A 22,454-nucleotide genomic window follows, 5' to 3' on the forward strand; every position below is an offset into this window, starting at 1 on the left:
GTAAGTAAAAAATTTTATTTAATTTTTTTGTAATTTGTCCTTAAACTTAAAAACCAAGTAGCTATACAACGAACTGAAGTAAATTACCGAAGACTAATATAACAATTTGAAATAAGTTAATTAATTAAAGTATAATAATCATATATATAGTCCGATTTTAATTGGAATAATACACAGGTAAAAAACTTATGTAGTTGAAATTAAGTGTTTCATAATTATTTTGTATAAGTTAAATAATGTGTATGTGCGCGTGCGCGTGTGTGTGTGTTGGAAGATATATAGTAATAGCACTATATAATTTGAGATTATATTAAATTACATAATTTCAAATTTAAAAATAATGTTTTGTTAACTGAAGATATTGGGTTGAAAACGCGAGGATATTTTTGAAGTAGGAAATTCAAAGGTAAAAGCTCTTGCTATTGATTTCTGTCAGTCAAATCTAGGATAATCCCGAGGATACGCAGATACTATGTGAAACGACATATATGATATTAAGAACGTCTGAGCTTCTTGGAATTTCTTCACCGCGGCTTTATTCGATCCCGTGCTAAGGATAAGCTTTCACAAATGCAACACCATATGACGAAAAAATAAATTTATAGAGATACTCTTTAAAAAAAATCTCTGAGAAATGTTCAGATTAAAATTTATAAACAGTTTTTTAAGATTTACAACAGTTTTTTAGACATCCCATTTTTGTAGAGCTACGTTTTGAATATAATTAGTTGTGATTTTTAATACAAATTAAATGTAGATAGATGCAATATAAAGAACTAATGTTAAGTTCATAAAAAGGTGTTTTTAGAAAGAAAAACCGAGATATATTAAAAAATTAAATATTTTCTATTTTAATACATACAGAAAGATCTTTGTATTCGAAACTATTGTATTTGAAAGGAAACTAAAGTTTCTGAGAATAGAAAAGATAATTGTTTTTTAAGAAACACGATAAAAATCCAACAATGTATTATTTTATTATAATATATTCTGCTGTGTATTATCTCAAATCTTAAGATATATTAATTGTAAGAAATAGATGAAGAAAAACTTATTATTAAATTGGCATTACTAATCAATTTTTGAAATCAGAGTTGTTTTTTCGAAACCATAAATTTGATTATTCTTATATAGATTTATTACCTTACATATAATAAGTGACAAGACAGAGTTCTGTAGAAAGCTGTGGTTAATATTTTTCGAAAACACGAAATATTATTTGATTACTGCCGATCATTAATTGTTTTTATTATACTCACTTTTTGCGAGCAAAGTATTGAGAAAACGATCGGAATTGTAACTTAGATATATACGAGATATAGAGGGCGGGGACGCGTCGCATTCTATGGCAACCTCGGTAGAATCGGTGGAGGATGGGTGTATTCGCAATATCGACGTATCCTATAGCGCCGGCGCCGAGAGGGTGAGAGGTAACGAGAGGGTGAGAGGTAACGAGAGGGTGTACTCAGGGCGGAGAAGAGCGAGAAGTGGGAGAGAAAGAGAGAACGAGAAGAAGGGAGTGCAGCATCTCGCTCGCGACGAACCAGCTTTTTCCGGCGAATGTCTCTCAGTGTGAGGATGGACCGGCGTCACGGCGCAGCCAGCGGACGTGTCGTCGTGTGTCGCCGTCGACGGATGCATTGTGAATCGGATTAATTCGGGGTGACATCACGTAACCCCGCCGGGGAAGGAACATGTGACGCGACACACACGTACCCGCGGACAAATCACAAAAGTCTTCCATTAGCTTAATTTAATCTGCTAGCGCGGTTTCTATTCCGCTCCTCTAGGTCGTTCCTAAGTGTTAAGTCTCGAGTTAGAATATCGCGAGATAGAGTTTAAGTCTAGCGTTAAAGTCTTATGGGAGCAAACGTGATGGTACGCGTTAAATTTATAAAGAAAATATCGAGTAATTGATTGTGATAAATGAAAGACATCTGCAAGAAAGATCGCGCAATTTTTATTTGAATATATAATGCATATATATATATATATATATAGATATATATATGCGAAAAATATCTATTACACATCTATTGCATGGTTCAGTGATAAGAAAAAAAATCGGCAAGATTTCTTTAGAAGCATCATACGTTTTATTGGAATGAATTGTAACGTAGATACGTACGGAAAGTAAGATATCGAATGTCAAAGTGATTTTAAATGAGAAGAAAACTTCAAGGAAATTATATTGATCGTACATATTTCAATAGATTAAATGGTAATATAAATATACGTGGACAAAATATCGCATATTAATTAAACATTGACCGAAGTGATCTCAGAAGTTTCTAAGAAGAGATTTATTCAATGAAATGGATGGATTATTAATCAAGAGGATATTTGCAGTTCTGAAATTTGAATTTTTACAGTGTACATCGAGATATATGTGATGCAGAATAATTCTACTTTTTAATTTTAAAGAAGAGAGGAAAATAATGGAAATTTGTTTAAAAGAAGCTCAAATTTCTAATAGTTTTTATAAAAAAAAGATATAATAATTTATGTGCAAAGAGCATACGCATCTTCTCGCAATTTTCACTTTTGTCAAAAACATCAAAGAGGTGCTGATAGAAATATTATATCTTATTATATCTTAATCTCTAGAGGAAATATAGATTTTTTCTACGAAATCCGTGTGTCTCCAAAACATCGACTGGGACTAGTCGATGGTATATCGCTAAGAAAAGTGTCGTGCTTTATCCTGACAGAAAGAAGAAACACGACAATAATAGTGTGCCTGATCTGAAGTCTTCCTGAACTCTGTTAGAGTACGTACAGTGACTATTCCAATGCGAAAATTTACATATCGCTATATATTCTTCCACAATCATAATGGAATAAGAAAAGAGCATTTAACAACCCAAGTAACGTGAACAATAACTGTAATAAAATAATGTGTTATAAGATACATAGACGATAATTTATTCCTGATAATAATAAGTTATAAGCGTAATAATAAATGGTTAATAGAATAAAACATAATAAGTAATAAAAAGAGAAGAAAGAATGAAGGATACAAAGTAAAAAAAAACGTTAATAACATTGTGAAACAATCGGGAACACTCGGATATGAGATGATGAGAGTCGCTTGAAGAATATCAAAGTGGAACGACGCATAAGGAAAGGGAGAGACGGAACTCGTTATTGTAATCGTCATCATCATTGTCGTCGCTGTATGATTGTTCTAGCTGGAAAAGCCAGGACAGCGGGTACAAAAGACACGGCGATTGGAAAGGGAGAGAGCTATTATCTTTGCCTGCAATCTTCCCCTGCTTCAGCCCTTCTGTTTCTCTTCACGAAGAGATTAAAGCGTCATAAAGTTACTTGCGCAACGTGGACCAACTGGGGCGTCTCGAGTTCAATTAGCAACCTAATATTACCTTGCTAATGTTATTCCATTTACCATTACCATCGATTATCATCTCCTTTATTTTAGGATAGAATAAATTTGCCGTAAAGAGAAGCGCAGGAACACTCGAGATAACTGTTGACCATTAGAACCAAAAGAGGATAGAAGATAAATTACAGCAGAGATTATCCGTAATCAGCACAATCAATGATTATTCTACAATCAGAAGTTTTTCACGAAAAATTAATAATTATTTCTACATACTGTACCAAGTACGAGGAAGAATAATTTTATTTCTAAAAATAAAGATAAAATCTATTAAAACTTAAGTTACGGTTAGAAATTGCGCTATGAGTAAAAAACAACAAAACCTTGGAAAAGATCTTTAAATTCGATACTGAACCGGTTATTAGAAAAGGCTAATACAGAGTCTTCCTCGAGTTGCGTCAAGGAAGATCTCTTCAAGAAAAGAATCTCGAAAAGAAATTCTTGTTCGTCGCTGTATCCTGAATTTTGAAGAAATGGCAATGTCGGCGACGGTATCACCGGTGAAACCTGCGCGCGGACGTGGTCCGGCCGACGGTCGAGCCTTCTTTGAGACATTGTGGCGAGGTGGCAACTTCCTACTGGATCGACAAAAGGTGTTGAAACGCTCGCGCAAACGCAAATTGCACTACGCGGCGGCTAATAATGGCAAAAGGAAACAGCAACAGCAATTGCTGCAGATGCAACGTCAACACTGCTGTTGCTGTCAGCGCATTCAGCTGCACCTGCTCGCTGAACGGCGAAGCAATATGCGCTCCGTCGTCAGGTGAATCTCTTTGAGCGTTAACTTTGAATTTGATAATTCTAGGACTGTACACCGGGTTCATCATTATGCAAGTTTTAGCTTACGTTAACTATCAGCACTTAATATAGAAAAAAAATTAATCTTCTATCTATAACAATAATTGCGATTTGTACGGATGAGAATAAATAATATATTTATTTTTTTAATTATACTGTAAATATAAAATCTGATACTAATCAAATTTTCCTTGGTGTACAGTTTATATTATCTATATAGCTCAGATAGAGTATATTTATTATGATTAAACTTTTGATATATAGAATGTCTCCGACATTCTATATATCAGTTCCTTCAGTTCCTACTTTTTTCTTGTAAATGTTATATAAGAGCAAATAATTTTGATAGATTGATCTTGAAGAAAGAAGACATGAAACTCGTTTAAGTTGATCTCATGCGAAATTTATTTTTTATTAGAGTTGTAATTTGAAGCCAGTTTTATGATCCTTGATATAAGATCCTTGGATAATAATGGCATTATGAGAAAAAGAAAAATACGATTTTGATTTATTTCGATCTTTGAGGTTTTGATTTGTTTGCGGATCGACTCGACGTAAGTCGCCGACGGCAGTTCTATGGCGCAAAGGGGATGCCAGAAAAGAGAACAGCTGGATTGTATTGATCCACTGGGTTCCGGCGCCGTGCGTGCAGGCGCGCAGGGGTGGCTCTCGCCCCCGGCTCTCACCCCTGGTTCACTGCTTTTCATCGTCGCAGGAAAAGTAAAGAGAGAGAGAGAGAGAGAGAGAGAGAGAGAGAGAGAGAGAGAGAGAGAGAGAGAGAGAGAGAGAAAGGATCCGTCCGATTCCTCCTACCCTTGCTTACCATTCTAGTTGTCCCGCGGTGTGTTATGTCATTAGTATCGCGACGGCCGTTAAGGCCGACGTCGACACCGTTGTTTTTCGGTACAGGGCGTTCCCGCGAGTTCAGACGTTTTCCGTTCACTGTAGCTTCGAAGAAGCGATCATTGCTCTTAGAGGAATGACGGTGAAGATTTCGACACGGTACGTGATCTTGATTATCCTTCATCCAGGATTGTAACTTCGAGTATCATGATTGTGCTCTAATAAAAGTTATTTTGATAGTTTGTCTGTAAAGATAACAATGTGGACGGGATATTTTGAAAATCGAGAATCGACAATTAAAATATGATTCGTTTGCTTATTAACACATTTATATGTTATTCCGTGTGACATGATTTGCCATTCGTTCCTCTTGAACATATGGCGCCTGAGATCATAATTCTATTGTGTCGAGCTACTAGATTTTGTAGATCACATTATATTACTTGTAAAATTATTTGTAAAAATGAGCATTAATGTCTTGAAAATGCAGCATTACTAATTAATTTGAAATTTAATTATTTCCACCGTATTGGATTTTCATATGTGATGGACGTACGATTTGATAATTGGTATTAGGTTATCAGTTGTGACATATTTAATCATCGCAAATTAAATAAAGTCTGTGAAAATAGGATGTAATTTCTGTGAGAATTTCCTTAGCAAACATAAAATCAGTCATTGTTCATTGTTATTATTTATTATATATAAATAATTGCGTAATTGTATTAATTTGGATTGAGTTTTCTTTCTAAGGGTGGACTTGTACATTTATAAAAGTTATTGATGATTGTAATTTTTGAGAACTAATTAACGGCTGTATATTATTGTAAATTTTGTATTTTTTAACCAACTCTTTTGCAAAACTAACAAAGCCCATGTTTTCAGTGTACGGGAGACACACCAAATCGCCGAGGCGCAGCAGGAGAAGAATGCAAAGCTGCGCGAGGCATTCGGCATATCTGAATTCTTTGTGGAGGGCAGTAGTCTAGACCCGGAGCGGCACGCGCGCGAAGCGGAGGCGCGAGCCGCCGCTGCCGCCGCGAGCAAGGTCTACGAGCTGGTGCGCACACCGAGTCCGGCACCGCCGCCGTCGGTACCGGAAGCCACCGCAGCCACCGAGAAGAAGAAGCGGAAGCGTTCCGGCAGCTCGAGCGCGGGCAAGAAGAAGAAGGCTAAGAAGCACAAGCGGGAAAGGTATAGCATAACGTAAACGGTGCGCGTACGGCTTCATGGAGGCTGGATTCGATTTCACCGAGATCTTTCTCTCTCTCTCTCTCTCTCTCTCTCTCTCTCTCTCTCTCTCTCTCTCTTCTCTTTTTCTTTTTCTCGCTTTTGTTTTAAGTATCAACTTAGAATAAGATGCGAATCGAGGCTCCAAGACCGCACACTCGGCCCCCGTCACATGTCTCCGGAACATTCCAGAAAAGAGAAATGAAAGCGACCAAGATCCGAGTAGAAAGTCTCCTCTCTTTCTCTTCCTATGTCGGTTAATCGAGACTGTTCGTTTTGCAAACGCTCGTACTCTATCTCTTTCTCTCTATTTAGTTTTTTTTACGCGTTAGCTGGATTTGAAGAACTGTAAACTCATGACTCACCACCTACTGTCTCATATCCCGTACACCTTTCTCTGTTTCAAACAGAACTGAGGAGGACTGAGTGCCTACCCAGTAGGCGCAGTAGGTAAGTGTGGTCGTCGCGAATTAATTTGCAAAAAAAAAAGAAACATACTCTTCGAGAAAAGCAACTTAATGTTGCGCGTCATATTAATAGCAAAACGCGTGATTAATAGAAGCATTATCGATGGGATTGTCTCTCGCGATGATTAGAGTATATCTTCCCATGGGCAAATGTTTGTTACATTTTATCTTTTTGTCCAAATTTATAATTAAAATTTATATGTGTATTGTAATTGGAAATTATGTATAAATTACTTTCGACAAAAATCTTGCCTCAATTCTTTGGAAAATATAAAAATAGTTTGTGTAAAAAATATATATAAAAAGTTTGGAAAAACGCTGCTACTGGAAACACACATTCACAGTTATAATAATAATAAAGATATATTATAATTTTTTAATTTAACAAGTGATGGACAAACATTTGCTAGGGAAAAATGATAAAAACGCGGGTTTTCATAATATAAACGCAGAGAAAGAAAGTTAAAGCATAATTAAAAGTAAAGAAAATTGCGCAAAAAGAAAATGAACAAAAACCGAAACGAGAATCATACATTTCTATCTCTCTGTTGTTGTTTATCGATGAAGCTTGTTGTTAATGTTCATCTCTCTATTTTTTTCTGACAAGTCCGTCCTTATCGATGGTTATCAAGGTAATGCTAATCCCATATTTATATCAATACTCCTCATATTATGTATTATATATATATATATATATTTCGTATACTTGTCTTCCGTAAATCTTTCGCTGAAAGATGTGGTTTTTCATAGTTATCGATTGCAACTCGAAGATCGGAGAACTCCTTGGAAACTCTGAAAATGAGTGCAAAACCAGATCTTTCAAAGCGAGCTATTATGTAGTCGGTTTGTTAGCTATACAATATTATACGCAATATTATGGACAATTTCACTTGTATACGCATCGTTATATTTTGTTTTCTCTTCTTATTACATACACTTCAGAATGAATATTATGATGCAAAATTCTACGGTGTACCTTCGAAATACTTAGATAAACTTGATGAAAATAAAAGAGAAAAGTTCACATTAATGGCATTAACTTCTTCTATTTCAATGCAAGATGTTCGAAAGTTTACCTAATTATTTCGAAAGTATTCTTCATAAATTCCTGGTTTTTATTTAAAATTTAATTATTTCGATTATATTAAAGAAGGAATTAAAACTGGTTGTTTTTGACGAGTGGAATATATTCCAAATTTTTATTGTAAAAAGAAGTCATAAATTAACAATTTTTTAAGCAGATAGCTTTTTATGTATATTATACATACGTATAATACGTATACGTTGATATATCGATAGAACGGAGAATTTTGTCACGTACACCGATACCGTTGTGTACTACAGCTTTCTTTATATATTGTCAGCACAAAGGTTTGCACTTGTCGACAGGAAGATGCCCACTGCAAGAGTTATATAAGACTAAATATTGTTTGACAAAAAAAAGATGCGACCACCTCGAAACTCTTGTAACGATTGTTTAATCTCCGATTTCATAGATCCGAATCCCCCAAGTCCGGCAAGAAGAAAGAAAAATCCAAGAAGAAAAAGAAAGAGAAAAAGCACAAAAAAGCCGAGACCACCTCATCCGACAGCGATTCCAGCGAGGATTCCGATGACAGCAAGTAATGATAGTTTATCTATTAATCACAATAACAGTTTTATTTTTTATGTTATATTGATTAAAGTTCTTATTAAAATAAAATAATATAGTATCGTAATATGTTTTATTAATATATTAATAATTTAACTTGTTTTCTTTTTACAAAAAAATATTGAGCAACTTACTTTAAGTGTAAGAGCTAATTAAAATTGATTATGAAAGTAATAAAAAAGATTGTGTAACTTATATGATGAAAGTAATTAACGAATGGGCATTGTATAGCTCATCCGAAGTCGAATCGAAGAAAAGGAAAAAGAAGAGAAAGAAAAAGCTCAAAGCCGAGGGAAAGGACAAGCATGAGGTATGCACGATATTTTGAACAAACTTAAATATAAATTTCTGTCTCTTTCTGTCTCTGTTTTTCTCTTTCTCTTTACATATATTTACATATATACTTTGGCACGTGAAAGTAGGTGCATGACAACAACTCTAGATTTTTGTTCCTTTCGATTTGTTTAACCGGTTGACGCTGGATGATTATTATTGTTATCTGACTTTTTGAGTTTGTCATTGTCTCGAAAAAAATAGCATGATCGTCTTCTTTTCCTCGCCAATTCTGTACAGTTTGCTTGTTATTTTGCGTACGATACGATTTTTCATCTGATTTACAGTTTTTTAACAGTTCATTATTTCAAAGTATAAATCTCAGTATTGTTTGTAATTATTCAGCGCCATTTGACAGGAGACATTCCCTGAGTGAGTATCAGATATGCCGCTACTCAATGTAATTTCTAATTTTGTGGATTTCATACGTACTCGTGTACTTTCGAATTTTGCGAATTTTTACTTGTGTAAAAGCCTTTCTATTTCTCACTCGTTGTATGTCGAGCACTATTATACACTAATTATGGAAGATCGATCTCGGAGACTGCTTGTTTTGAAATGAGAGATTTACTATTAGAATGTGTTTTTTAAAAGGAATTCCTGCAAAAGGAAAGATTAAAGAAATAAAATAAATAGAATTTCGGATCTTTGTGTTCATAAAAACCTTCTTTGTGCTCATAAAAAATTTAATATGTATTTGAGAATATAATATTGAGAGAAATATTTTGAGAAACAACCCGAAGTTATTACTTTTTTAAAATGTTAAATATTATTAAAAGTAAATAAAATTCATTTTAAATAGAATTATCTTAACATAATAATTATATTACTTTGTATACATTTGTAATAATTATATTGTAATAACCGCATAGTGTTTGTTTTATTACATCACGATTCTGGATGAGCCACCCAAATTGATTATCAATTTTTATGAGAAAGATTTGATAAATCTTTTGCCTAATTTTCACTCAGATTTTAAAATTAATTTATTATTTAAAGTTTTCTCTCTTTGAATTGTAATTTCTTTCAGATATATAAAATTAAAACATCAACGAACGGACTATCTCTTATATACTCATTTTTTATCATTATTCACGATATCTGTTGATCAGAAGATCCGAAAGGAGCAGACTCCGAAAAGTTCTTGAGATAAATACATCGTTCCTTTTTTGTTGCATTTTTTTCATTGTACTCTTGACGAATGCATGATTGATGTTCATTAATTAGAATCAATAAGCAACATTGATCCATATTGGATTTCCTTTTAGAAGAAGAAGACTAAACGGAAACGGCAGTCATCTGATAGCTCTACGGACAGGTGCGTTAATTTTTTAATTTTTTCTTTTTTCTAAAAAATTTTTTTGCACATACAATTGCATTATTTTACAAACAACGTAGCAGAAGATCAATAATTTTTTAATAATTTACTTATTTATTTCAATTATTTGCTTTTTTATGATTTTTTATTGGATGTGAATTGTTTTTACAGCTCTGTGGAAAGATCGAAAAAATCGTTAAAATATGAGAAAAACATTGTGGTGGACAAGGCATCGAAAAATGAAGGTCCTGAGAGTACCACGATCTCGCGAGAACCACTTCCTCCTCGATCGATCCGATCACCGAAGCGAGAGACATTGTCTCGAACAACAATATCTCGGAACGAAACTCCGCCGTTGCCGCCGTCATCCGTTACTAAAACAAAGAAAGATTCGCCAAAAAAGAGTGTGACAGAAAAACGAGACAAATCGCCTGTAAATCATAACAGAAGCCCTGTTTCTTCATCAAACAGACGACGTAAATCGTCCTCCAGAAGTAGAGGTGATAAAGGTGATAGAGGCGACAGAGGCGATAGAGGTGATAGAGGTGATAGAGGTGATAGAGGTGATAGAGGCAATAGAAGCGACAGAGGCGATAGAGGCGATAGAAACGATAAAGATAGAGAAAGAGACAGAGGAGGAGGAGGAGGAAGATCTCCCAGAAGGTACTCGAGGTCACGCCGTGCGAGTCCATCTCCCAAACGAAGACGAGGTTATTCTAGATCGCCCAGGAGACACAGTAGGCATTCCGTGTCCAGAAGCAGGAGTCGCTCAAAGTATGATCGTTACGGATCTCGTAGGAGGCCCGTGTCTCCGCCAGCGAGACGCAGGGAAGTTGATTCTCGTCGAAGATCACGTTCGCCAAGGCGACAGCAACGTCGCCGATCTCGATCACGTTCCACTTTGAGCTATTCGCCAGTTAGAAAGAATCCAGAGCGCTACAAGGATATTCTAGAGGATCAGAAATTGCGACGAGATCAAAAGAAGAAGACTAAGAATGATAAAAAGTCACGCTCGACATCGAGAAGCAGGAAAACACAGCAGATAGCGGTCGCGCCTAGGGTAAGTCTAAGATCGTCGAGCGAGGATGAAGCCGATCTGGCTGATGATGAACCCAGCAAACAACAACAACAGGAGGAAGATGAGGAAAGGAGGATTATAGAATTGAATACATTAAAACGACTACAGAGTGGCCTGGCAGCGAAGGCGCGAGAGACATTGGAGAAAAAGGTGATCAGTCCCACTAAGATCAAGATTGAAAGGCGGGAAGATGTGTTAGATATTGCTTTACCGAATGAACCACCGAAAAATATTGCACAGAATTCAACCGTACCGATTCGAAACAGGTCCAGATCAAAGGAACCAGTCATACAAGCTCTACCGGTCATTCAGTCACCGGTGTCCAGCAGATCGCCCTCGCCGGCTTTACCTCTCACCCGAGAGGAAGCGACGATTAAAATTAGATCGCCGAGTGACTCACCACCATTGGCTGCACTTCCGTTATCATTTTTTGACAAGGTTGATTCCGCTCCTTCTGTCGTGAAAACTAAAACGAATAGTCAATTTTCGCAATCGCCAAATTCTTCTGGTAAAAAGGACTCGCCATCAATCACGTCTTCGAAAAAGGATACCTCGAAGAGGGAAGAGTCTCGTTCCCCTACCACGATTATAAGAGAAGATGACATGATAACGAAACTACGTTCACCAAGTGAATCACCGCCACCTTTGCTGAACATTTCATTAGCTAGATTGAATCGACGTTCGAGATCACCAAAGAAGAGCAGATCATACTCCAGATCGGCATCAAGATCATGCACAAGATCGCCGTCCGTGGACAAAGTAAGGTCTTCCAGATCGCCATCCGGAGACAAAAAATTGCGGTCCCGTTCGCGAGGTAAGAAATTATCAACGTCACCTGGACGACGGTCGACCTCAAGATCGACCTCTAGGGCGAAGAAATTATCACCTAAGGCGAAGCCGAAACAGCAGCGTTCGCCTCGATCAAGATCTTCCTCGGCGGAATCAAAGCGCTCGAGCGCTTCGAGATCGCTGTCGAGATGCAAGAAGTCCGCTTCCAGATCTAGAAGCAGAAATCGATCGTTGTCGAAAAGGAGATCGCGCAGTCGTTCTTCCCTGTCGAAAAAGTCCAGAAGCAGATCGCTGTCGAAGAAAAGATCACGCAGCCGTTCGCTGTCAAAGAAATCTAAGAGTCGCTCGCGATCGGCATCAAGGATATCCAGAGACAAGGACAAACACAGTCACACTAGAAGTAGTTCGCGTTCCTCTGTTAGGTAAGAGCTCGTAATTAAACGATTAAATCTGTAATAAAATTGTTAAAATTATACGAAATTATATGATTTGATATTTTACGTTTCTCTCTTTCTTCAGCTCGAGACACAGTCGAGGTAGAAGTTTTTCTAGCTCATCGAGATCATCAAGCAGTGTCTCCAGTCGATCCTCCCGTTCCACTTCTAGTAGCTCTGCATCCAGTAGATCACGCTCACCATCGATACCTCGGCGTCATGGTTCACCCAGCTTCCTGGATAGACGACGTATCACAAGGTAGGTTATGCGAGATTGTATGCATTGAATTATTATGATAGCATACATATATATATTTATCATGCACTTTTTGTACGCGCGTGCGCTGGATTTCATGAGTCCGTCGCTGTAATCGTAGACTTTAATTTTGTCAGATACACATTTTCTTTAGTTCATATTTATTTTGTTGTTAGAATTTTGTTATATATATTGTATCATTATTATAATCACTAAAAAAATGAATACTTAAGAAATAATTGTTAAGAAACTATGACTGTTTATTGAAAAAAATATTAAGGAAACTTTTTAAATGAAAAACGGATAATTTGCCTATATGATTAAAAATCTTGATTTTTGGTATGCTAACATTGTATTTGTTGTGTCCAACAGGGACAGATCAAAGGACAGGCATAGAAGATAGAGTTTTGGCTGCACACAGTATATATATATATATATATATATATGTATATATATATACATATATAGCAATAAAAGTCTGATATATAGACATATAGATAAATATACTTATATAAATATATATAAAATTTTCCTCTAAACAATTTAGAAATTTGCAATTTGGACCGCAAGAAATTAATGTTCTTTGTATTGATTAATATCATATTATCTTTTATTTACATCGTTTAAGAACAACGAACGTAATTATTATCTCAGTATACAATAGTGAATTTTAATTATGTGTTACTGAATAAAATAGTGTACTGATTAATTTTTTTAATTAACGTCTAAATAATGTATGAAAATATCACTCAGTAGTGTTTATATCTATATCTATAGTTAATAAAACTATCCCGAGCAATGACCCGACAGTCAAGGTGTTAAATAGCGTAATATATGTGATAATTAATTAAAATATAATTATGTATATCAAGTTTATTTAAATGACAAATGTAATAGTGGAAGAGCAGGAAAGTTTCATATAAACTATGACCAAATATTAACGTAATTATTAGTGATCATAATTATTAACAATCTCGCTCGTAGAATGAGTTAGCGTTGATCTTTTATTTCGTATTTTACAGACTTTTTATGTGTACAATCTTTTTTTCCCTCTTTTCCTTTTTTGTTCTTTAATATTAGAACAATCAAATCTATCAAAATGACAAGTTTCAGATTTTTAGATTTAATTACTAAAAACTATTAAGGTGATTTTTGTTGGATTGTTTATTTTTTAATTAATTATTGAAAATTTAAAAAATTAAAAATAACAAATATGTAAAAAACTTTAAAAAAAAATAAAATAGGTATACATTTAATGCCGGTTGTTCTAATGTTAATCAAATCACTTGTAATTGATTCATGAATATCATGTAGATATAGCATGCGTGTATGTTTTTCTTTATAAATATTGTAAATTAAATTGTCTCACACATACGCAGTAGAAGATTATTTTATTTTATTGTCAATCGCTAAATAAAAAAAATAATCGGCAAACGAATTTTTTCTCGGTTTATAATTTCTTATTTATAATTTCTTTAGTTTAATATTTTTGCGGTTTCTGAGTGTTTCTCGCACTCCACTGCGTTCTCCAGAAAAATATTTTCTAGACAGGTGAGTTATCACATTTTATTTTGCATGTTCCATTTCTCTGCAGCTTTGCTTAATTTATTTTTCTCCGCGTCGCATGTGCATTTTGTTGTCTGATTTATTTCATGATGCTTTCAAACTTTCGAGATATAAATTAATCGATAGATGTTTAAGCGTAAGGATTTATCTACTCTACTAGTGAGCATTATTATTTACTAGTCTTGTCTAATATTGAACAATAATAATTTTATGATATACAATTATGCATAACTATTACTGTCAGTATTCCTAATTTTTATTATTATTTGTAATTTAATTTTTGTTAATACGCACAGGACAAAAAAATGACAAATTTCATTATCTTCCGCTCTTTAAAAACATTAACAAACAATTAACATTTATAAATAACATGCATCATTCCTGAGGAAAGTATCGCGATTATACTAATGGACGTTCGTTTTAGCGCGAGGAAACGCCCGATTCCGTATCATCGACCAACCCCGACACCACCCTCATCACCAAGTAGTTCTGAGAGCAGCAGGCATAGCAACTGGTCCAGTCCGAGTCATCGATCTAGCTGTTCTGCGAGTCGTAGTCCATCTTACACGCGTTGAGAAAGACGCGTGAATAAAATCCCAGAGAATAGGGAATGACGTTCCTTCTTCTACGTACTAGACTCAAAGAAAGCAGTTCAATCCTTTATGACCTGGGCAGCAATCGTGTAACTTTTTCCTTAGGACGGAAACGTGAAAAGTGAAGAGTTTCATGTAGCTATCTTTCTATTAGTGTTGAATAGAAAGAGACAGTAACTTGAAACTTTTCATTTTTCACGTTTCCGCCCTAGGGGAAAAATTACATGATCGATACCCTGAAGGAAACCACCGTGTCCTGCTAATCAATTCCTGAGATATTAATTTAAACATTCAAATATATATATATATATATATATATATATATATATATATATATATATATATATATATTCAAAGATACATTAATTTGAATATGTTGAATAGAGAATTGTAGATGTAAATACTAATTTTAAAGTAGTTAAAAAATTTTAAATTCAGGTCATAGAGGGTTGAAAAATATTCCAGAGAGAAAATTTAATGTCTGTTAAGTTTTCCGAAAGAAGAGGATTGCACGGAGTACTTCGAGATAAACGTTACATTATTTCTTACGAAATTAAGAAACTCATCTTTATTATAGCAATAATTGCATTGATGATTTTCATACTGTGCATTTTGATAAATTTCACGAGAAATAACGTTATATTTATATTTTCAGTCGATTCAGGAACATCCTGTATATGATTGATAATTGTACATCGATAATTCGAATGAAATTAATTCAAGCGAAAACAGTCTGAAGATTAGTCAATTTTCAGATATTTTTATGTTTTTATAAGATATTATTTATATTAATTTTAGGATAACATTTTGAAAAATCAGAGTGACCTAGAAATGCAAGGGAAACTATTGATTATGAGATATTATTTGCATATTTATTTAGTTCCATTTAATTGAAATTAATTTTGAATGAAAATACTATTTTGACATAGTGCATATTTACGAATCTACGGATGCATTTATTTATTTGAGTAATTCAACAAGAAATTAAAAATCGACTTAAAAGGAAACAGTAAATTTCGTAACGATAACATTTATTTCAGTAATCTTATTGGAAAAGAGAACTTTATTTCGAATTTTTTTATTCGAATTACAATGCAATTTTGTGATTATTGTCGATATTAGAAAATTATCGTGGAAAAAAATATTAATATAGATTTTAATGTATTATACTCTTGCTCTTTTTCTAGTCGAACAGACTTGTATTAAATAGTAATTTCATTTTCTTCTAACTTCTAGACGAAGTTTTTATTTAATTTTAAAGGAATATTTAAATGAAAAAGACTTACGTGTGCAAGACAAGTAAGGAGAATATTTTAATAACTGATACAAAAATTTTTTTCTCTTTTAGTGAAACATAATTTTTATAAAACGTTCAACTATTTCTATTTTTAAAATTGTAAATTTCTATTACACGCGTTTGCGCGCGTGAATTGTATTTTTCAAATTATTATTTGCTAATTTTTACGCGGAAACGTAAAAAAAAGATCTGACTGAGCATTCTTTGTTACTATCGTAATATTCTTATATAATGTATAGTGCTCTAGGCGTTTATTTGCGCTTTCCAAAGCACGTTTTATCACAATTCTTCAAACTCACCAACAAATCTTAGGGATTCAATTTACATATTCATAATTTACTAGTGCAATGTTATTAATTCGTTTTGTACATAGGTCTACATTTTTCTTAATTTAAATCTTTAAATGTATACATAAATTATTTACATGTAGATAAAGTTTAGTCATTTTTAAATTTTTTATTTATATATGATTTATTTATTTATTTGATAAAATAATCTTAGATTTAACAATCGTGATAATACTGCGATTCTTTTACATGCAATATTCAAAACTTGAAAAAAATACTCTAGTCACAGAAAGATGATTTTTCATGAGGGCTTCAAACAGCCAAGCAGCAACGTACCAAAGACATAATTAAAATTAGTCTCAATACACGCGATTACGCGAAGTTAAGCCTCGCGAAGGTACATGTATAGAGTTAAAAAAGAATTTGGAAAATCTATGGTGTTTACGAATTGGCAGAGGAACTATGTAGTACTAGCTGTCATACTCGTAACGACCGATTTCTTTCCAACAAAAAATTATCCGACCGCTAAATGTCGAGTCGTTGCATATGAAATGTATATCTAACATTAAGTATGTCTGAAAATGAATAATTTATTCACTACATGATTTTATAATCCCTTTTCCATTAAGCCATTTGAATGAGTTTTGAGAACAGTTTTTCAGAATAAAAAACCTGAATAAATCATAAGAACTCTTATTAACATTGTATGACATTACATTTTATACGCAATGATTGTTCGACGTTGTTGCTCCATATTAGTGTAGTTCGAATACATTTTACAACTTTTCCAGTGCAATAATGTGATTGCGCTCTTCTTAAGATTCGTTTTTTCGCGTATAATATAAATAATATATATACATAAGCATATACAGCGAAATAAGGAAATATTAAAAGGGTGGTAAACTCGAAAATATCTTTCGCATGCTGTTACTTTAATCACTTAAATCATGTCTTCGCAATGATAAATTTTACGTGTAAAAGTCATTTTTTAATTACTTTCAAAATTCAAGTTATGTATTTTTGAAGAGCCAGAACATGAAATTTTTTCTGTCAGTTCATCATTGAGAGAAACTCGTCACGACTCTTGAACTGTCCGTATCAATATAATTATGATTTACAGCCCTCGAATGTTATTGTCCCGTTAAAGTGAAAAAATTCGGATATTATATCTGTAATATACTCTGTATTGTTGTTGTGTGATTAAATCAAAAATCTCAAATGCATGCTATATTTTGTTTCTAAAACTCTATCTTCCATATCTTAAGACAAATATTAATATTATTAGAGGATCGTAAAATTATCGAATATGATTGCAGGGTTTTGTGTGATATAGATAATTAAAAATACATAAAAATAAATAAATATCAATATTCAATAAGCTTATCGAAAATCTAAATGCAATATTGTAAGAGGAAATTATCTAATTAACAAAGAATACTTGCATAAGAATATAAAAATAAATAAATGTAGCTTGCATGGAAATATATATCTTTATATTCTTTTTTATATTCTGATATATCTGTTGAAACTATATTAATTTTATTTATATATAGCACAATTCCAATTCCATTATGTTACAACATATAGATACATTTTATACATTTCTTAAATCAACGAATCAACGATGCAATGCATTATTAACATAATATTGTTTCGCTTTGTACATACAAACAATAAGTACCGTTAGTACTTGACAAATTTGTTACACGTTATTCGTAAAGTATTTCTTTTTTTTTACAACTAAGGGAGTTCCTCTGCTCAGGCCTGGCACAGCAAGTGGTACAGGGGTTCAAGTAATACAAAATATTCAAATGACCATTTTGTTGGCTATTTTTTTGCTGTATATGATCTAAAGTTAATAATGGTGAATATAAGAAAAAATTCGGTTATAAGGTACTACTTTCATTACTGAAATAATTTTTTTTTAATTGAGAATTATCATTCTTCACTATTATACCATCCTTAGATAACTAAATACAACAATTTGAAATACATATTATATCACTAGCATACATTTACCACACTTACGTGCTGTATTACTTCGGTTATTGTAAATTTTTTCTTATCAATTATTTCACTCAAATGAGCAAGTGCATTATTTGCATTAAGTGCAAAAATTTAACAGTACTTTTCTAGACAGCTAAGATGTATCGTAAAGTTTTACTAACATCTGTTCATTGCTTCTACGTTTGATATGACAATAAAAACTGAAAAATATTGAAAATTCATCGATTCCCTTAAGAGTCCATGCTAATAAAATATTTAATATCTAAACAATTAGCTAGTTCAGCTTTCTAACATTTTCAGTCCATTTATATCACTAATTTGAACTTCTCTACAAAGTTTCATGAAAATCTGTTCATTTTGATTTAGCAGTCGAACTCCCTCAAGAAGCATCATTTAGCACATTTTACGCATTATATGCATTAACATATTACATATAGTTACAAAAATATTTATAACAATGATTACAAATAGATTCTCGCGTTCTTTTACTTTTCTTTCGAAGCTTTCTTATTAGCTCTCTTATTAGTAAGATAGATAACCCATATGAAACCAACGAGATTCGCCATCAAGACTCTTAACTAAAAAGAAACAAATAAAATATTAATCATTGCTTACTATGATTAAGTTTTTAATGTTATTATTAACAATTTTTAAAGAAAGAAATCAAGAAAAATTTATATAAAGAATGAAAAAAAGGAAATTTATTGTGTGTGTGTGTGTATGTGTTATGTTACCATTGGTGGGACAAATTTTATATTGATGAAATGGAATAGCGTCAGGTACTTCAGATTAGCCATCAATGTTGGCAAATATAATCTTTGCATGTGAGCACATGCCACTGGATGGGATTTGCCCTGCAAACATAAATTCTATTTAACACTAAAATACAAAATAAGAAAGTGAAGTCTTGTTTAATAATTTTAATGAGTTTCTAATTATTCTAATTATTATTTATCAAGATAACTTTGCTTAATTTACCACATCATTATTACTACATTGTTATCTTGTTTGCACAGTTGTTACAAATCTATTATCTTCGTACTTCGAAAATGGCAAGCAGGTAGAGCGCGAGTGCTTGGAAACACGGTGTGTAAATGAGTCTCTCTATCAGAAGTATCCCCAGAGGATTCTGCACGAATAGTCTTACATATGTGTAAAAGTAATGGGGTACTGGTCCTCCAAACAACAGGCTGCAATATTCATTCATATAGATAACCACATAAATTTCTTAAACTTGCTTTGTTAGCAGGATAAACAATGGTCTGCAGCTTACCCAAATAGAGCATAGGCCAAGATACTGTCTTCGTTAAGCCGTTTTGCACCAGACAGTTTCTGAGACACCACATTTCCAAGAGCGGCAATAATACAACTGAAAACAATTGCACATCTCATATTTAATTAACCAGTGTGACATCATACGTACAAGTCTAAAGTTGTAAATATGCTATTGGACATTTTCTAGCATATATAACATACATACCCCGATAGAAAGATTTATAAAACTGTATGCCAAAATATTGTAAAACATTTATAATCCATCATTATGAGGGCATACTTGAGAAAATAGATGTAGAAACATTAACCTTTTATAAAACATTAATAAATGTTTGCGCAATTAAATTTTGAAATATGTTGGCATAACAATAGCGATATGGCAAATCATCTTAACAGCACATTTGTAAAAATTAAATTCAGAAATAAATTGTGCAATAATTGAGAAAAATATTTTAGTCATAACATGTTTAAAACAATTAAAAATATAATTGTCCACAAAAGACTCAAATTATTCCCCAATTATTCTTAAATTATGATGCACAAATATTGAAACATGGAATATGTAATATTTTTCACGTAGGAATGATTTAAGAGTTTCTGGCCGCTATTACTATCAATGAGATTTGATAGTAACAACTTTCTGATGGACGCAACTATCAGACAAAGTGCCTCTTTTTTAATCTTTATTAAATGTCTATTGAATAAGCAATATTTGTTAAATTTATTGTAATACCTTTTGATATTAATTTTGAATTAAATATTGAAGATTAAATGCTGTAAATATTGCACATTATTATTGTTGCGTTGATGCTACATTGTGAAAATATTGATTATAATGTGATAATTTTAAATGCTGAAATAATTGCCAAATAATTATGTTTCAAATTATATTTGTTTAATCTTTAACAAATATTATTTAAGAGTTATATTCTGACAAAACTGTTGCGTTATGGTGAACTTAGCACAATCTTTAATGCCATTATTGTACAATGTTTGCAAAATCTTCCTATTGCAGTATATATCCAGGAACAAAATATTGGATACACTGGCAATTTGGGTAGGACATTATAATATATACTGCCCTACCTGTTGATATAATCTATTGGCAGATTGATTTAGCAAACATCAAGCAAAGTCTGTTATTCTAAAGCTATTTAATTGAAATATATCACTTAAATGGTTACAAAACAGTGGATTGCATTTTTTTCAACCTGCCATCACATTCTGCTAGTATATTCTGTTGTATTTCTGCTGAGGTTCTGCCAACATAATTTATAACGGGCATTTTGCATAATTTATTTTTAATTTGCCTGTATGTAAATACGCTTATTAAGATATTTTTTAGATATGTGTGCATATATATGTGTACGCAATATATATAAATAAATGTATGATCTTTAATATATATAAAAAGATATATAATTGTTATTAATCGAGGTTGTGCCGGTTGTGATATAATACGTGCTTAGTCATGTACCTCTGTGGATACACGTAACAAGATTTTATTGCGTTGTTACCTCGTTATAGCTTTTGTTCTCAAAGGACTGATGTACAGCCGCTGTAGGTACGCACCGATGAGATTGTACATGATATTGGTCGGCTTGGAGAGCGACATTTTTTCAGATTAATTTTCCGCTGTCCGTTCTCGACGTTCTTGTTGGACGTGTAAGACGATTCGCTTCGAGATACGTTGAGAAAACGATCGAATCATGCGATAACAAGTGGTGCAAAGTGCAAACTGCTCTGTCAATTATGATAAACAAGTTTCAATGAACCGCTCCTAAAAGAACGAAATCAAATCGCATTTTTGGGGTATATTTATTTATTCCATTGCAATTTATATGAAGAGATACAAAGAGAACGCAATATGTTGAGAAATATTTCGTGCGAATACGAATTTGAACCTATATCTACCTGTGCAATTCAACAATAGATTCTTCTAATGCAAAAAATACGAATCGTCTTGAGTACAAACAGCTTCAAATGCGATCAATAACAAGAATTAGGAAATCTCGACGATTCGCGTGGTATAACCTCATTTCGCACTAGTGACTAGACGCTGTATTTTCCGAATATTGACATTTGTTTCCTTCGGTCTTTAAAATCTTTAATTTAAGTAACAGAGGAAAAGTACTTCGCCGACCTTGCGAAATGTTTGATAAGATTTGGAAATGTGTAATCGATCTATGAAACTTGTGTGTACAGTTTCCGACACGAATTCGCGAAAAATCAAAGTTAATATCCTCGGTTCTCTTAAAATTGCGGAACCAATCCGCGATTTTGATAAAATGCGTAAAATCAATTTAGATTGTTTCGAAAATAAAACGAAGAGACGCGACACCTGAATTGGTGGCTTCGATTAACTTTACTCGATGCGAAATGTGAAAGATCGACGTGACGACGACTTCCCCATTTCGTGTGCCACGTGATCATTGCAAGTTTTCGCATTTACATAATTTCACTTTATTTACATTTACGTAAATTTTCGCAATGAATTATGAAAAATCTTGAAAAACATATCTTTGTAAATTCAAGGAAAAAACTAGTTATTTTGACTGTCTTCGTAGCTTTAATGAAAATTTTATTTATCTTAAAGATCTCTTAATCCTTTATCTAAATTAAAAAATAAAACTATTTGTAATTGATAGTTTTCTTTATACATATTATTTATAAATTAATTTGAATATTTCTCTCTCTCTCTCTCTCTCACACACACACACGCACACACTCTCTCTCGAACAAAATAATTTAAAACAATGAAATAATTTAAATTTAATATTATTTAAATTGATGGCACAGGGATGTTATGAAAAGATTGTTAAAAAATAAAGT

At 33.0% G+C, this 22,454-nt stretch overlaps 2 protein-coding genes across 8 annotated transcripts in view; one reads left to right on the top strand and one right to left on the bottom strand.

Annotated features, from left to right (window-relative positions):
* Positions 1–14,774, top strand: part of LOC105836980 (serine/arginine repetitive matrix protein 2) — a 17,785-nt gene extending 3,011 nt beyond the window's left edge. For 3 of the 7 annotated variants that reach the window (XM_012681402.3, XM_036294027.1, XM_012681403.3), the window contains 7 exons: positions 5,927–6,235; positions 8,235–8,360; positions 8,621–8,699; positions 9,991–10,040; positions 10,212–12,329; positions 12,427–12,600; positions 14,588–14,774. In XM_012681402.3, coding sequence (XP_012536856.1) covers positions 5,927–6,235; positions 8,235–8,360; positions 8,621–8,699; positions 9,991–10,040; positions 10,212–12,329; positions 12,427–12,600; positions 14,588–14,738 — 3,007 coding nt within the window. In that variant the 3' untranslated portion in view covers positions 14,739–14,774. Of the gene's footprint in view, positions 1–6; positions 4,164–4,940; positions 5,201–5,926; positions 6,236–8,234; positions 8,361–8,620; positions 8,700–9,990; positions 10,041–10,211; positions 12,330–12,426; positions 12,601–12,969; positions 13,972–14,587 lie in introns of those variants that run through there. The other 4 variants (XM_012681406.3, XM_012681408.3, XM_012681405.3 and 1 more) reach the window with 4 other exon arrangements.
* A 3,084-nt stretch (positions 14,775–17,858) lies between these two features.
* On the bottom strand, positions 17,859–21,976 carry LOC105836984 (peroxisomal membrane protein 2). The gene is made up of 6 exons (XM_012681412.3): positions 21,537–21,976; positions 21,140–21,402; positions 19,621–19,716; positions 19,390–19,537; positions 19,082–19,201; positions 17,859–18,925 (listed from the first exon to the last, which is right to left on the bottom strand). Exons 2-6 carry the CDS (start codon positions 21,235–21,237, stop codon positions 18,833–18,835), a joined length of 555 nt encoding a protein of 184 aa, XP_012536866.1. The 5' UTR covers positions 21,238–21,402; positions 21,537–21,976; the 3' UTR covers positions 17,859–18,832.
* Between the last annotated feature and the right edge of the window lie 478 nt (positions 21,977–22,454).

The sequence above is a fragment of the Monomorium pharaonis genome, chromosome 11 (assembly GCF_013373865.1).
Source record: "Monomorium pharaonis isolate MP-MQ-018 chromosome 11, ASM1337386v2, whole genome shotgun sequence".
Classification (NCBI taxonomy): Eukaryota; Metazoa; Arthropoda; class Insecta; order Hymenoptera; family Formicidae; genus Monomorium; species Monomorium pharaonis.

Coding starts and splice junctions, on each gene's coding strand:
- LOC105836984 (XM_012681412.3), bottom strand. CDS start 21,237: ATGTCGCTCTCCAAGCCGACCAATATCATGTACAATCTCATCGGTGCG. Junction 19,202..19,389: donor ACCTGCTTGCCATTTTCGAA/GTACGAAGATAA, acceptor TTATGTTTGCAG/GGCAAATCCCATCCAGTGGC. Junction 18,926..19,081: donor TAAAATTTGTCCCACCAATG/GTAACATAACAC, acceptor GTTTCTTTTTAG/TTAAGAGTCTTGATGGCGAA.